The following is a 16031-nucleotide window of genomic DNA, read 5'->3' as shown; positions in this document are numbered from 1 at the left end:
ATCATAAAATATCTCACTAACTGTTCCCGGTGTCTGAACAAACCACCTGCAGGACCTGAACCCTTACTCTGCCCGCGAGAGCAAGGAATATTCCGGGCTCTCTGGGCCGTCTGGTTTTGTTTGTTTTCAGCTCAGTCACACCGTGGTTGCAGTGTGTACCATTCACTCCCTCCACCACCGGCGCACCGTGGCTGCAGTGTGTACCATTCACTCCCTCCACCACCGGCGCACCGTGGCTGCAGTGTGTACCATTCACTCCCTCCACCACCGGCACACCGTGGTTGCAGTGTGTACCATTCACTCCCTCCACCACCGGTGTACCGTGGCTGCAGTGTGTACCATCTACAAGATGCACTGCAGCAACTCGCCAAGGCTTCTTCGGCAGCACCTCCCAAACCCGCGACCTCTTCCACCTAGAAGGACAAGGGCAGCAGGCGCCTGGGAACACCACCACCTCCAAGTCACACACCATCCTGACTTGGAAGTATATCGCCGTTCCTTCATCGTCGCTGGGTCGAAATCCTGGAACTCCCTCCCTGACAGCACTGTGGGAGCACCTTCACCACACGGACTGCAGCAGTTCAAGAAGGCGGCTCACCACCACCTTCTCAAGGGAAATTAGGGATGGGAAATAAATGCTGGCCTTGCCAGCGACGTCCACATCTCGAGAATTAATTTTTTAAAATCACCTCAAATATCAGCTGTTGAGTCTGAGTGTTCCAGATATGCTTAATATAAATCACTGGACACAGACAACAAGAATAACTAAAACAGGTCTTTACTAATCGAAGGTCAGGGCTGAACTGCTTAGCAAATTACTACACAGAGTTTATATACCGGTGTGGTCACCACCGGTACTACAATATACAGTAGCCAAGAGAAAGTAGTCCATCTCTTAAGGTAGTCTCTTAAGGTGGTACAGGTTACATACACAACATCAGCAAGAAGATTTATTACTGGGATATTAACACTGAACTAAAATAGCCGCAATATTTTTTTTAAGTTATTACGTCGAACCTGGTTTTTCTCCCTAGTTAACCTACTTACACTTTTTGAACTAAATACGCTTCCCCACCTAATCCACCATATCTAAAGTCACCGGATCACAGATTTCGAAAGCCCATATAGTGTGTCTGAGCTGGGTACAGTAGTGTGACGGTTCTGGGACTGGTGCAATAAATCCAGGGGTCACAAGTTCAAACCCCACCTGGGCAAGTTGTGATGCTGAATTCAATAAATCCGGGAATTTGTGGGCTGGCACATGACTGGCCAAGACGGATTTATACCCTGTAACTTCCTCCGAAGTTGCTTCATTTGGGTTGGCCAATAAATGGGGGTGGGTAGACCACATGTGGAGAGACTGGAGAAGCTGGGGTTGTTCTCCCTACGGCAGAGAAGGTTAAGAGGAGATTTAATAGAGGTGTTCAAAATCATGAGGGGTTTTGATGGAGTAAATCGGGAGAAACTGTAACCAGAGGACACAGATTGAAGATTATCAGCAAAAGAACCGGAGGGGAGATGAGGAGAATGTTTTTACGCAGCGAGTTGTTGTGATCTGGAATGCGCTGCCTGAAAGGGCGGTGGAAGCAGATTCAATAGTAACTTTCAAAAGGAAATTGGATAAATACTTGAAAGGGAAAATTTACAGGGCTACGGGGAAAGAGCAGGGGGGAGTGGGACTAATTGCAGAGCTCGACCAAAGAGCCGGCACAGGCACGATGGGCCGAATAGCCTCCTCCTGTGCTGTATCATTCTGTGATTACGTTGTGTTGTTCTACCCACCTGCACCTTGGACGGTTCAAAGTTCCACTGCTGATGGCAGAGCCTCACCCCGCCCCCAGTGACAGCACGCAGCTTTCTCTGGTCAGAGGGCCCACGAACTGAAATATTGCCTTTAAATGTTCAGTCATTAAGAGAGATGACCCCATTTAAACATTAAAACCATTTAGACACTGGCCTTTCACCTCTGGAACCAGGGTCAAAATCCATCTCCGACTAATGGGATGAGATTCTCGTCTGTCTGGTGACTGAAAGGATCCTAACTAAGCTGAGCTAAGGGCTGTCACTACCCAGTACCCCGTGGGCAAGGGCCCACAGCACACAACTGCGTCCAATTCAGAGCCAGTGAGCAGTCAGTAGGCAACCTCGTGAAGAGAGACCACAGAGCTGGTGTACAACAACAACTTGCATTTATACAGTGCCTTTAACGTAGTAAAACGTCCCAGGGCGCTTCGCAGGAGCGTAAATCAGACAAAATTTGACACCGAGTGACATAAGGAGATATTAGGACAGGTGACCAAAAGCTTGTTCAAAGAGGTCGGTTTTAAGGAGCGTCTTAAAGGAGGAGAGAGAGGCGGAGAGGTTTAGGGAGGGAATTCCAGAGCTCGGGGCCCAGGCAGCTGAAGGCACGGCCGCCAATGGTGGAGCGATGGAAATCAGGGATGGTCAAGAAGCCAGAATTAGAGGAACTGCAGGAGGTTACAGAGATAGGGAGGGGCGAGGCCATGGAGGGATTTGAAAACCAGGATGAGAATTTTAAAATCGAGGCGTTGCCGGACCGGGAGCCAAGGTAGGTCAGTGAGCACAGGGGGTGATGGGTGAATGGGACTGGGTGTGAGTTAGGACACGGGGCAGTGAGCACAGGGGGTGATGGGTGAACGGGACTGGGTGTGAGTTAGGACACGGGGCAGTGAGCACAGGGGGTGATGGGTGAACGGTACTGGGTGTGAGTTAGGACACGGGGCAGTGAGCACAGGGGGTGATGGGTGAACGGGACTGGGTGTGAGTTAGGACACGGGGCAGTGAGCACAGGCGGTGATGGGTGAACGGGACTGGGTGTGAGTTAGGACACGGGGCAGTGAGCACAGGGGGTGATGGGTGAACGGGACTGGGTGCGAGTTAGGACACGGGGCAGTGAGCACAGGGGGTGATGGGTGAACGGGACTGGGTGCGAGTTAGGACACGGGGCAGTGAGCACAGGGGGTGATCGGTGAACGGGACTGGGTGTGAGTTAGGACACAGGGCAGTGAGCACGGGGGGTGATGGGTGAGCGGGATGGCGTGTGAGTTAGGACACGGGGCAGTGAGCACAGGGGGTGATGGGTGAACGGGACTGGGTGTGAGTTAGGACACGGGGCAGTGAGCACAGGGGGTGATGGGTGAACGGGACTGGGTGTGAGTTAGGACACGGGGCAGTGAGCACAGGGGGTGATGGGTGAACGGGACTGGGCGTGAGTTAGGACACGGGGCAGTGAGCACAGGGGGTGATGGGTGAACGGGACTGGGTGTGAGTTAGGACACGGGGCAGTGAGCACAGGGGGTGATGGGTGAACGGGACTGGGTGTGAGTTAGGACACAGGGCAGTGAGCACGGGGGGTGATGGGTGAGCGGGACGGCGTGTGAGTTAGGACACGGGGCAGTGAGCACAGGGGGTGATGGGTGAACGGGACTGGGTGTGAGTTAGGACACGGGGCAGTGAGCACAGGGGGTGATGGGTGAACGGGACTGGGTGTGAGTTAGGACACGGGGCAGTGAGCACAGGGGGTGATGGGTGAACGGGACTGGGTGTGAGTTAGGACACGGGGCAGTGAGCACAGGGGGTGATGGGTGAACGGGACTGGGTGTGAGTTAGGACACGGGGCAGTGAGCACAGGGGGTGATGGGTGAACGGGACTGGGTGTGAGTTAGGACACGGGGCAGTGAGCACAGGGGGTGATGGGTGAACGGGACTGGGTGTGAGTTAGGACACAGGGCAGTGAGCACAGGGGGTGATGGGTGAACGGGACTGGGTCTGAGTTAGGACACGAGGCAGTGAGCACAGGGGGTGATGGGTGAACGGGACTGGGTGTGAGTTAGGACACGGGGCAGTGAGCACAGGGGGTGATGGGTGAACGGGACTGGGTGTGAGTTAGGACACGGGGCAGTGAGCACAGGGGGTGATGGGTGAACGGGACTGGGTGTGAGTTAGGACACGGGGCAGTGAGCACAGGGGGTGATGGGTGAACGGGACTGGGTGTGAGTTAGGACACGGGGCAGTGAGCACAGGGGGTGATGGGTGAACGGGACTGGGTGCGAGTTAGGACACGGGACAGTGAGCACAGGGGGTGATGGGTGAACGGGACTGGGTGTGAGTTAGGACACAGGGCAGTGAGCACAGGGGGTGATGGGTGAACGGGACTGCGTGTGAGTTAGGACACGGGGCAGTGAGCACAGGGGGTGATGGGTGAACAGGACTGGGTGTGAGTTAAGACACGGGGCAGTGAGCACAGGGGGTGATGGGTGAACGGGACTGGCTGTGAGTTAGGACACAGGGCAGTGAGCACAGGGGGTGGTGGGTGAACGGGACTGGGTGTGAGTGAGGACACGAGGCAGTGAGCACAGGGGGTGATGGGTGAACGGGACTGGGTGTGAGTTAGGACACGGGGCAGTGAGCACAGGCGGTGATGGGTGAACGGGACTGGGTGTGAGTTAGGACACGGGGCAGTGAGCACAGGGGGTGATGGGTGAACGGGACTGGGTGCGAGTTAGGACACGGGGCAGTGAGCACAGGGGGTGATGGGTGAACGGGACTGGGTGCGAGTTAGGACACGGGGCAGTGAGCACAGGGGGTGATCGGTGAACGGGACTGGGTGTGAGTTAGGACACAGGGCAGTGAGCACGGGGGGTGATGGGTGAGCGGGACTGCGTGTGAGTTAGGACACGGGGCAGTGAGCACAGGGGGTGATGGGTGAACGGGACTGGGTGTGAGTTAGGACACGGGGCAGTGAGCACAGGGGGTGATGGGTGAACGGGACTGGGTGTGAGTTAGGACACGGGGCAGTGAGCACAGGGGGTGATGGGTGAACGGGACTGGGTGTGAGTTAGGACACGGGGCAGTGAGCACAGGGGGTGATGGGTGAACGGGACTGGGTGTGAGTTAGGACACGGGGCAGTGAGCACAGGGGGTGATGGGTGAACGGGACTGGGTGTGAGTTAGGACACGGGGCAGTGAGCACAGGGGGTGATGGGTGAACGGGACTGGGTGTGAGTTAGGACACAGGGCAGTGAGCGCAGGGGGTGATGGGTGAACGGGACTGGGTGTGAGTTAGGACACGAGGCAGTGAGCACAGGGGGTGATGGGTGAACGGGACTGGGTGTGAGTTAGGACACGGGGCAGTGAGCACAGGGGGTGATGGGTGAACAGGACTGGGTGTGAGTTAGGACACGGGGCAGTGAGCACAGGGGGTGATGGGTGAACGGGACTGGGTGTGAGTTAGGACACGGGGCAGTGAGCACAGGGGGTGATGGGTGAACGGGACTGGGTGTGAGTTAGGACACGGGGCAGTGAGCACAGGGGGTGATGGGTGAACGGGACTGGGTGCGAGTTAGGACACGGGACAGTGAGCACAGGGGGTGATGGGTGAACGGGACTGGGTGTGAGTTAGGACACAGGGCAGTGAGCACAGGGGGTGATGGGTGAACGGGACTGCGTGTGAGTTAGGACACGGGGCAGTGAGCACAGGGGGTGATGGGTGAACAGGACTGGGTGTGAGTTAAGACACGGGGCAGTGAGCAAAGGGGGTGATGGGTGAACGGGACTGGCTGTGAGTTAGGACACAGGGCAGTGAGCACAGGGGGTGGTGGGTGAACGGGACTGGGTGTGAGTGAGGACACGAGGCAGTGAGCACAGGGGGTGATGGGTGAACGGGACTGGGTGTGAGTTAGGACACGGGGCAGTGAGCACAGGGGGTGATGGGTGAACAGGACTGGGTGTGAGTTAGGACACGGGGCAGTGAGCACAGGGGGTGATGGGTGAACGGGACTGGGTGTGAGTTAGGACACGGGGCAGTGAGCACAGGGGGTGATGGGTGAACGGGACTGGGTGTGAGTTAGGACACGGGGCAGTGAGCACAGGGGGTGATGGGTGAACGGGACTGGGTGTGAGTTAGGACACGGGGCAGTGAGCACAGGGGGTGATGGGTGAACGGGACTGGGTGTGAGTTAGGACACGGGGCAGTGAGCACAGGGGGTGATGGGTGAACGGGACTGGGTGTGAGTTAGGACACAGGGCAGTGAGCACATGGGGTGATGGGTGAACGAGACTGGGTGTGAGTTAGGACATGGGGCAGTGAGCACAGGGGGTGATGGGTGAACGGGACTGGGTGTGAGTTAGGACACGGGGCAGTGAGCACAGTGGGTGATGGGTGAACGGGACTGGGTGTGAGTTAGGATACGGGGCAGTGAGCACAGGGGGTGATGGGTGAACGAGACTGGGTGTGAGTTAGGACATGGGGCAGTGAGCACAGGGGGTGAGGGGTGAACGGGACTGGGTGTGAGTTAGGACATGGGGCAGTGAGCACAGGGGGTGATGGGTGAACGGGACTGGGTGTGAGTTAGGACACGGGGCAGTGAGCACAGGGGGTGATGGGTGAACGGGACTGAGTGTGAGTTAGGACACGGGGCAGTGAGCACAGGGGGTGATGAATGAACGGGACTGGGTGCGAGTGCGAGGTCAGCAGAGAGTGCTGAGAGCTTGGGTAAGTGTGAGAGTACTTTAATTGTTTTTTCTCTTTAAATCATTCTTAATAAGATTACTTAAGCAGTTTAAGTAAGGGGGAAAAGTTAAATATTTGGGATTCTGTTGGTTTAAGAAGAGTAAAACTAGGTTACACTGCAGTAGGAGTAAATTGGCAGAGCAGGCAGTGGAAACCAGTTTTCTAACCAATCAGCAGGGGTGACTCATTTGGCTGTAAACAAACAAACAGTATAAAAAGACCAGTGCTAGTGCGAGCAAGCACTGAGTGCGAGTCAGCAGAGAGTGCTGTGAGTTTGGGTAAGTGTGAGTTAGGGTAAGTGGGGTGTTAGGTGCTCTTTTCAAACTTTAACTCTGTGGGTTGTAGTTAATAAGGCCTTTCTGGTGCAGAGTGACTGTTGGTAAACCATTTAACTGGTGCAATTAGAGGGATTGATTTAATTTAAATCCAATTAATTAAAGGGGATACTAGCATCTAAAATCGGGCAGAGGGTGTCCATAACTAACAATAAAAAATTTAATTAATTACATAGAATGGAGCAGGTGATGTGTTACTGTTGCGAGATGTGGGAGCCGGTGGACCCCATTGAGGCTCACGGTGATTACGTCTGTGACAAGTGTCTGCTGCTACAGGAACTCCAGCTCCATGTTGACGAGCTGGAGTCTGAGCTTCAGACACTGCGACACATCAGGGAGGGGGAGAAGTATCTGGACTCTGTGTTTCAGGAGGTGGTCACACCTATGAAGTTAATTAATTCAGATGTAGCCCATGGTCAGGGACAGGACGGTGTGACTACAAGTGAGGCAGGTACGGGGATCCAGGAGGTAGTGTTGGAGAAGCTGCAACCCTTGCTCTTGTCCAACAGGTTCGAAGTTCTTACTCCCTGTGGGGACAGGAGCAGGGACTGCAGGGAGGATGAGCAACCTAGCCACAGCACCGTGGAACGGGGGGCCATTCAAGAGGGGGGAGTTAATAGAAATGCTGTAGTGGTAGGGGATAGTATTATTAGGGGGATAGATAGTGTTCTCTGCAGCCGAGAGCGAGAGTCCCGAAGGCTGTGTTGCCTACCCGGTGCCAGGGTTAAGGACATCTCCTCTGGGCTAGAAAGAAACTTGCAGTGGGAGGGGGTGGATCCAGTTGTCATGCTCCATGTTGGTACAAACGACGTAGATAGGACAAGGAAGACAGTTCTGTTAAAGGAGTATGAGCAGCTAGGGGTCAAATTAAAAAACAGAACCTCCAGGGTAATAATCTCTGGATTATTACCTGAGCCACGAGCGAATTTGGCTGGGACAAATAAAATTAGAGTGTTAAATGCGTGGCTCAAAGACTGGTATGGGAGAAATGGGTTTTGCTTCCTGGGACACTGGCACCAGTACTGGGGCAGGAGGGAGCTGTTCCGTTGGGACGGGCTTCACTTGGCCAGTGCTGTGACTAGAGTCCTGGTGAATCATATAACTAGGGCTGTCGAGAGGGCTTTAAGCTAACGAGTGGGGGGGAGGTTCCTAGAGAGCAAATAATAAAAATGACAACAGAGAAGGTCATAGACTTAGGTAGCACTGGGGAAATTAAAAACCAGAGCGTGTCAGGAAGGGGCAGAAGGTATGGAGTAAAAGGTAAAGTAATAAAAAGGGCAAAAGCAGGAACTAAGTGTCACAAAACATATTTGAAAGTTCTTTACCTGAATGCATGTAGCATTCATAACAAAATAGACGAGTTAATGGCACAAATAACTACATATGGGTATGATCTTGTGGCCATTACAGAAACATGGCTGCAGGGTGACAATGCCTGGGAATTAAACATACCAGGTTATTTAACGATCAGGAAGGACAGGCAGGAAGGAAGGGGAGGTGGGGTGGCTATGTTAATAAAGGAAGGAATCACTGTAATACAGAGAAATGATATTGGGTCAAAAGATCAGGATAATGAAACAGTTTGGGTGGAGATAAGGAATAATAAGGGGAAAAAAACACTAGTGGGCGTAGTCTATAGGCCTCCGAACAGTTGCAACTCTGTTGGACGGAGTATCAATCAGGAAATAGTTGAGGCTTGTAATAAGGGAACATCTATAATTATGGGGGATTTTAACTATCATATTAATTGGACAAATCAAATTGGGCAGGGCTGCCTTGAGGATGAGTTCATTGAGTGTATTAGGGATGGGTTTCTTGAGCAGTATGTAACTGAACCGACCAGGGAGCAAGCAACCTTAGATCTGGTCCTGTGTAACGAGACAGGATTAATTAAAAATGTCCTAGTAAAGGATCCCCTTGGAATGAGTGACCATAACATGGTTGAATTCCATATTCAATTAGAGGGTGAGAAGGTTGGATCTCAAACAAGCGTGCTAAGCTTGAATAAAGGAGACTATGAAGGTATGAGAGCGGAATTGAGTAGAGTGGATTGGGAAAATAGATTAAAGGGTAAGACGATACATGATCAGTGGTGTACATTTAAGGAGTTATTATACAACTTCCAAAAAATATATATTCCACTGAGAAGAAAAGGGTGTAAAAGAAAAGACAGCCATCCGTGGCTAAGTAAAGAAATTAAGGATAGTATTCGACTAAAAACAAGGACATATAAGGTAGCCAAATCTAGTGGGAGGATAGAGGATTGGGAAAACTTTAAAAGACAGCAAAAAATAACAAAAAGATTGATTAAGAAAGGGAAGGTAGATTATGAAAGTAAATTAGCAAAAAATATAAAAACAGATAGTAAGAGTTTTTATAGTTATATAAAAAGAAAAGGGTGGTTAAAGTAAATGTTGGTCCCTTAGAGGATGAGACCGGGAAATTAATGGTGGGAAATATGGAGATGGCAAAAACACTGAATGAATATTTTGTATCAGTCTTTACAGTAGAGGACACTAAGAATATCCCAACACTGGACAAACAGGGGGCTATAGGGGGGGAGGAGCTAAACACAATCAAAATCACTAAGGAAGTGGTACTCGGTAAAATAATGGGACTCAAGGCGGATAAATCACCTGGACCTGATGGCTTACATCCTAGGGTCTTGAGGGAAGTGGCGGTAGGGATTGTGGATGCATTAGTAATAATTTTCCAAAACTCCCTGGACTCAGCAAAGGTCCCGGCAGACTGGAAAACTGCTAATGTAACACCCTTATTTAAAAAGGGCAGTAGACAGAAGGCTGGAAACTATAGACCGGTTAGCCTAACATCTGTGGTAGGTAAAATTTTGGAGTCCATTATTAAGGAGACAGTAACAGGACATTTGGATAATCATAATTTAATAGGACAAAGTCAGCATGGTTTTATGAAGGGGAAGTCATGTTTGACAAATTTGCTGGAGTTCTTTGAGGTGGATAAAGGGGAACAAGTGGACGTAGTGTATTTAGACTTCCAAAAGGCATTTGACAAGGTGCCACACAAAAGATTATTGCTTAAGATAAAAAATCACGGGATTGGGGGTAATATTCTGGCATGGATAGAGGATTGGCTATCTAACAGAAGGCAGAGAGTTGGGATAAATGGTTCATTCTCAGGCTGGCAATCAGTAACTAGTGGTGTTCCACAGGAGTCAGTGCTGGGTCCCCAACTCTTTACAATCTATATTAACGATTTGGAGGAGGGGACCGAGTGTAACATATCAAAGTTTGCAGATGATACTAAGATGGGAGGGAAAGTAGTGAGTGAGGAGGACATAAAAAACCTGCAAGGGGACATAGACAGGCTAAGTAAGTGGGCAGGGATTTGGCAGATGGAATACAATACTGGAAAGTGTGAGGTTATGCACTTTGACAGGAAAAATCGTAGAGCAAGTTATTATCTTAATGGCAAGAAACTGGAAAGTACTGAAGTACAAAGGGATCTGGGGGTCCTGGTGCACGAAAATCAAAAGGTTAGTATGCAGGTGCAGCAAGTGATTAAGAAGGCCAATGGAATGTTGGCTTTCATTGCTAGGGGGATAGAATATAAAAATAGGGAGGTATTGCTTCAGTTGTACAAGGTATTGGTGAGACCGCACCTGGAATACTGCATACAGTTTTGGTGTCCATACTTAAGAAAAGGCATACTTGCTCTCGAGTCAGTACAAAGAAGGTTCACTCGGTTAATCCCGGGGATGAGGGGATGGACATATGAGGAGAGGTTGAGTAGATTGGGACTCTACTCATTGGAGTTCAGAAGAATGAGAGGCGATCTTATTGAAACATATAAGATTGTGAAGGGGTTGGAGCGGGTGGATGCGGGGAGGATGTTCCCGATGATGGGTGAAACTAGAACTAGGGGGCATAGTCTTAGAATAAGGGGCTGCTCTTTCAAAACTGAGATGAGGAGGAACTACTTCACTCAGAGGGTGGTAGGTCCATGGAATATGCTGCCCCAAAAAGCTGTAGAAGCTACATCATTACATAAATTTAAAACAGAAATAGACAGTTTCCTAGAAGTAAAGGGAATTAAGGGTTACGGGGAGCGGGCAGGAATTTGGACATGAGTCTAGGTTCGGATCGGTCATGGCCCTGTGGGTAGCGGAGCGGGCCCAGGGGCCGTGTAGCCTGATCCTGCTCCTATTTCGTGTGTCTAATTCTGTTAGATTCAGGAGATGGTTCTGTGATAGTGGATTGGCGGTTAGGATCAGATCAGCCATGATCTTATTGAATGGCGGAGCAGGCTCGAGGGGCCGATTGGCCTACTCCTGCTCCTATTTCTTATGTTCTTATGTTCTTATGTTAAGACACGGGGCAGCAGAGCTTCGGATGAGCTGAAGTTTACGGGGGGTGGAAGATGGGAGGTCGGCCAGGAGTGTGTTGGAATAGTCGAGTCTGGAGGTGACACAGGCAGGGAAGTAGTCGGTCTTGGTGATGGAGTGGATATGTGGTCGGAAGCTCATCTCAGGGTCAAATATGACACCGAGGTTGCGAACGGACTGGTTCAGCCTCAGATAGATGTAGGGGAGAGGGATGGAGTCGGTGGCTAGGGAGAGGGATGGAGTCGGTGGCTAGGGAGAGGGATGGAGTCGGTGGCTAGGGAGAGGGATGGAGTCGGTGGCTAGGGAGAGGGATGGAGTCGGTGGCTCGGGAGAGGGATGGAGTCGGTGGCTCGGGAGAGGGATGGAGTCGGTGGCTCGGGAGAGGGATGGAGTCGGTGGCTCGGGAGAGGGATGGAGTCGGTGGCTCGGGAGAGGGATGGCGTCGGTGGCTAGGGAGAGGGATGGAGTCGGTGGCTCGGGAGAGGGATGGAGTCGGTGGCTCGGAAGAGGGATGGAGTCGGTGGCTCGGGAGAGGGATGGAGTCGGTGGCTAGGGAGAGGGATGGAGTCGGTGGCTCGGGAGAGGGATGGAGTCGGTGGCTCGGGAGAGGGATGGAGTCGGTGGTTTGGGAACTGAGTTTGTGGCAGGGACCGAAGACAATGGCTTCAACCTTCCCAATATTTAATTGGAGGCAATTTCTGCTCATCCAGTACTGGATGTCGGACAAGCAGTCTGACAATTTAGAGACAGTGGAGGGGTCGAGAGAAGTGGTGGTGAGGTAGAGCTGGGGGTCGTCAGCGTACATGTGGAAACTGAGGCTGTGTTTTCGGATGGTGTCACCGAGGGGCAGAATGTAGCTGAGATGTAGAATGGGGGGATAAAACGTCCCAAGGTGCTTCACAGGAGCGTAAATCAGACAAAATTTTACACCGAGCCACATAAGGAGATATTAGGACAGGTGACCAAATGCCAGGTCAAAGAGGTCGGTTTTAAGGAGCGTCTTAAATTAGGAGGGAAAGGCGGAGAGGTTTAGGGAGGGAATTCCAGAGCTGAGGGCCCAGGCAGCTGAAGGCACGGCCAACAATGGTGGTGGTGGCGGGGGCAGTGAATGGCAAAAATTAATATTTTTTGGGACATGGTACAGGTGCTGAGATATTTCACCAACTCACCGCATGTTAATCTGTGGACAGAACCTGTACATGTAGATGTGACCAAACTCCCGGAGCTCCTTGGCGAATTCTGAGGCCAGGGTGCTGTGCAGGTCCGCAGGCAGATAACGCAAGGCATTTCTGAGGGCCACCTATCAGATCAAAAAACAATTACTTTCACCAGAAAGTTCATATTTAGCCTCCGCCAGGCAGCCACAGGAATAAATACATTTATTTTTATTTTTATTGCTAATGTTCCCCACACCAGCCCTGAAGGTTCTCACTCACTTTCGCTGGCTTGAATAGCACAGGAGCTCAGATCCACTTTCTCCCCTTGCCACATGACTTGTCTTCATTCAGAAGCCTATCCACTGCTCACGATGCGGTCTCCTCTACATTGGGGAGACCAAACGCAGACTGGGTGACCGCTTTGCGGAACACCTCCGTTCAGTCCGTAAGGGTGACCCCGAGCTTCCGGTGGCCTGTCACTTTAATTCACCACTCCACTCCCACTCGGACCTCACCGTGCTCCGCGGCCTCTTGCATTGTTCCATGGAAGCTCAGCGTAAGCTCGAGGAACAGCACCTCATCTTTCGATTGGGCACTTTACAGCCTTCCGGACTCAATATCGAGTTCAACAACTTCAGATCATAACCTCGGCCCCTATTATATTTTTATATTTTTTATCCACACTTTTGGTTTGTGACTTTACCTTTTTTTTCTCTCTCCCACATGGCAGCTGTCTCTCACTCTACACCAGGTTATAGTCCAACAGCTTTATTTGAAACCACAAGCTTTCGGAGCGCTGCTCCTTCATCAGGTGAAGTGAAGAGAAGCATACAGGCACAGCATATATAGTCAGAGAAAACTGCCAGATGATTAAAGGTAATCTTTCTAACTGCCCTTTATCACACCTCGGCAGAGAGATAATCACAGCAATCAAAGGTATGAATGGTGTCCAAACAGGTCAGTCAGGAAAACATTACATCAAAGAACAATGAGGTGGGGTCACAAGGGGTCAAATGTTGCAGATGCTGGGGTCTGTATGAAAAACAAAAAAAACCCAAAAAACTTTGCTGGAAATCACAGCAGGTCCGGCCACATCTGTGCAGAGAGAACAAGCCAACGACGACTCGAGTCTGGATGACTCTACGTCAGGTGGGGTTACATGTAGCATGACATGAACCCAAGATCCCGGTTGAGGCCGTCCTCATGAGTGCGGAACTTGGCTATCAGTTCCTGCTCGACGATTTTGCGTTGTCGTGTGTCTCGAAGGCCGCCTTGGAGAATGCTTACCCGAAGATCGGAGGCTGAATGTCCTTGACTGCTGAAGTGTTCCCTGACTGGGAGGGAACACTCCTGCCTGGCGATTGTTGTGTGGTGTCCGTTCATCCGTTGTCGCAGTGTCTGCATGGCCTCGCTGATGTACCATGCTCCGGGGCATCCTTTCCTGCAACGTATGAGGTAGACAACGTTGGCCGAGTCACATGAGTATGTACCATGTACCTGGTGGGTGGTGTCCTCACGTGTGATGATGGTATCTGTGTTGATGATCTGGCATGTCTTGCAGAGGTTGCCGTGGCAGGGTTGTGTGGTGTCGTGGTCGCTGTTCTCCTGAAAGCTGGGTAATTTGCTGCGAACGATGGTCTGTTTGAGGTTAGGCGGCTATTTGAAGGCGAGTAGTGGAGGCGTGGGGATGGCCTTAGCGAGGTGTTCGTCGTCGTCGATGACATGTTGAAGGCTGCGGAGACTTCCTACATTTGTCCACCCCAGGCCAACACCGGCATCTCCACATCATGTCTCTCACTCTGCCAGCGCATTTCACACTTCATCTAGAGCCATTGTTTGTCTCTTTACCTGTCCGATTACCATCTCGTCTCACCTTGAATATCTCTTAATGTCTCTTCTTTCACCCCCTCCCCCATTTGCCAGCCCCCAAACTGGCCTTTGTTTCATTTCCTGCCTTTTCTCTCAGTTCTGACGAAGGGTTTCGACCCGAAACGTTGACTCTATTTCTCTCTCCACAGATGTTGCCTGGCCTGCTGAGTTTTTCCAGCATTTTCTGTTGTTATTTCCTATCCACTGACTGTTGCCTCTGACTCAAGATGATTCCTTGTCCCCTGATCCCTCCACTCCATCTTTGGGCGACCATTTTTCAAGCATTATGCTCCTAAAAAACAAACACCTCCACCAATGTGAGCCTGTGTCAGCCATGGCTCAGTGGGTAGTACTCTCTCTCTTGCCTTTGAGTCAGGAGGTTGTGGGTTCAAGTTCCCCTCCAGAGACAGAAGCACACCAATCTAGGCTGACTGTCTAGTGCAGTACCGAGGGAGTGCCGCACTGTCAGAGGGGCAGTACAGAGGGAGTGCTGCACTGTCAGAGGGGCAGTACTGAGGGAGTGCTGCACTGTCAGAGGGGCAGTACTGAGGGAGCGCCGCACTGTCAGAGGGGCAGTACTGAGGGAGCGCTGCACTGTCAGAGGGACAGTACTGAGGGAGCGCTGCACTGTCGGAGGGGCAGTACTGAGGGAGCGCTGCATTGTCGGAGGGGCAGTACTGAGGGAGTGCTGCACTGTCGGAGGGGCAGTACTGAGGGAGCACCGCACTGTCGGAGGGTCAGTACTGAGGGAGCGCTGCACTGTCGGAGGGGCAATACTGAGGGAGCGCTGCACTGTCGGAGGAGCAATACTGAGGGAGCGCTGCACTGTCAGCAGGGCAGTACTGAAGGAGCGCAGCAATGTCGGAGGGGCAGTACTGAGGGAGCGCTGCACTGTCGAAGGGGCAGTACTGAGGGAGTGCTGCACTGTCGGAGGGGCAGTACCGAGGGAGCGCTGCACTGTCGGAGGGGCAGTACCGAGGGAGCGCTGCACTATCGGAGGGGCAATGCTGAGGGAGTGCTGCACTGTCAGAGGGGCAGTACTGAGGGAGTGCCGCACTGTTGGAGGGGCAATACTGAGAGAGCGCTGCACTGTCGGAGGGGCAGTACTGAGGGAGTGCTGCACTGTCGGAGGGGAAGTACCGAGGGAGCGCCGCACTGTCGGAGGGGCAGTACTGAGGGAGTGCTGCACTGTCGGAGGGGCAGTACTGACGGAGCGCTGCACTGTCGGAGGGGCAGTACTGAGGGAGAGCTGCACTGTCGGAGGGGCAGTACTGAGGGAGTGCTGCACTGTCGGAGGGGCAGTACTGAGGGAGTGCTGCACTGTCGGAGGGGCAGTACTGACGGAGCGCTGCACTGTCGGAGGGGCAGTACTGAGGGAGAGCTGCACTGTCGTAGGGGCAATACTGAGGAAGCGCTGCACTGTCGGAGGGGCAATACTGAGGGAGCACTGCACTGTCAGAGGGGCCGTATTTCGAATGAGATGTCAAACTGAGGCCCCGTCTGCCCTCTGTAAAAGATCCCATGGGACTATTTTGAAGAAGAGCAGGGGAGTTCTCCCCGGTGTCCTGGGGCCAATATTTATCCCTCAACCAACATCACTACAAACAGATTATCTGGTCATTATCACATTGCTGTTTGTGGGAGCTTGCTGTGCGCAAATTGGCTACTGCATTTCCTACATCGCAACAGTGACTACACTTCAAAAAGTACTTCATTGGCTGTAAAGCGCTTTGGGACGTCCTGAGGTGGTGAAAGGCACTTTAGAACTGCAAGTCTGT

The 16031-nt window shown here is 52.1% G+C and overlaps 1 protein-coding gene across 2 annotated transcripts in view; it reads right to left on the bottom strand.

The window, feature by feature from the left end:
* The window catches only part of uroc1 (urocanate hydratase 1), a 183088-nt gene that overhangs the window by 149478 nt on the left and 17579 nt on the right, over positions 1–16031 (bottom strand). For both annotated transcript variants that reach the window (XM_086002151.1, XM_086002152.1), the window contains exon 2: positions 12397–12527. In XM_086002151.1, the coding sequence (XP_085858277.1) occupies positions 12397–12527 (131 nt within the window). The remainder of the gene's footprint in view (positions 1–12396; positions 12528–16031) is intronic.

Source organism: Somniosus microcephalus, chromosome 11 (genome assembly GCF_052327205.1).
Source record: "Somniosus microcephalus isolate GS21.2 chromosome 11, FLI_Smic_1.0, whole genome shotgun sequence".
Taxonomy (NCBI): domain Eukaryota; kingdom Metazoa; phylum Chordata; class Chondrichthyes; order Squaliformes; family Somniosidae; genus Somniosus; species Somniosus microcephalus.
The sequence above is the reverse complement of the archived record's forward strand: the minus strand, read 5'-3'. Positions and strand labels throughout refer to the sequence as shown.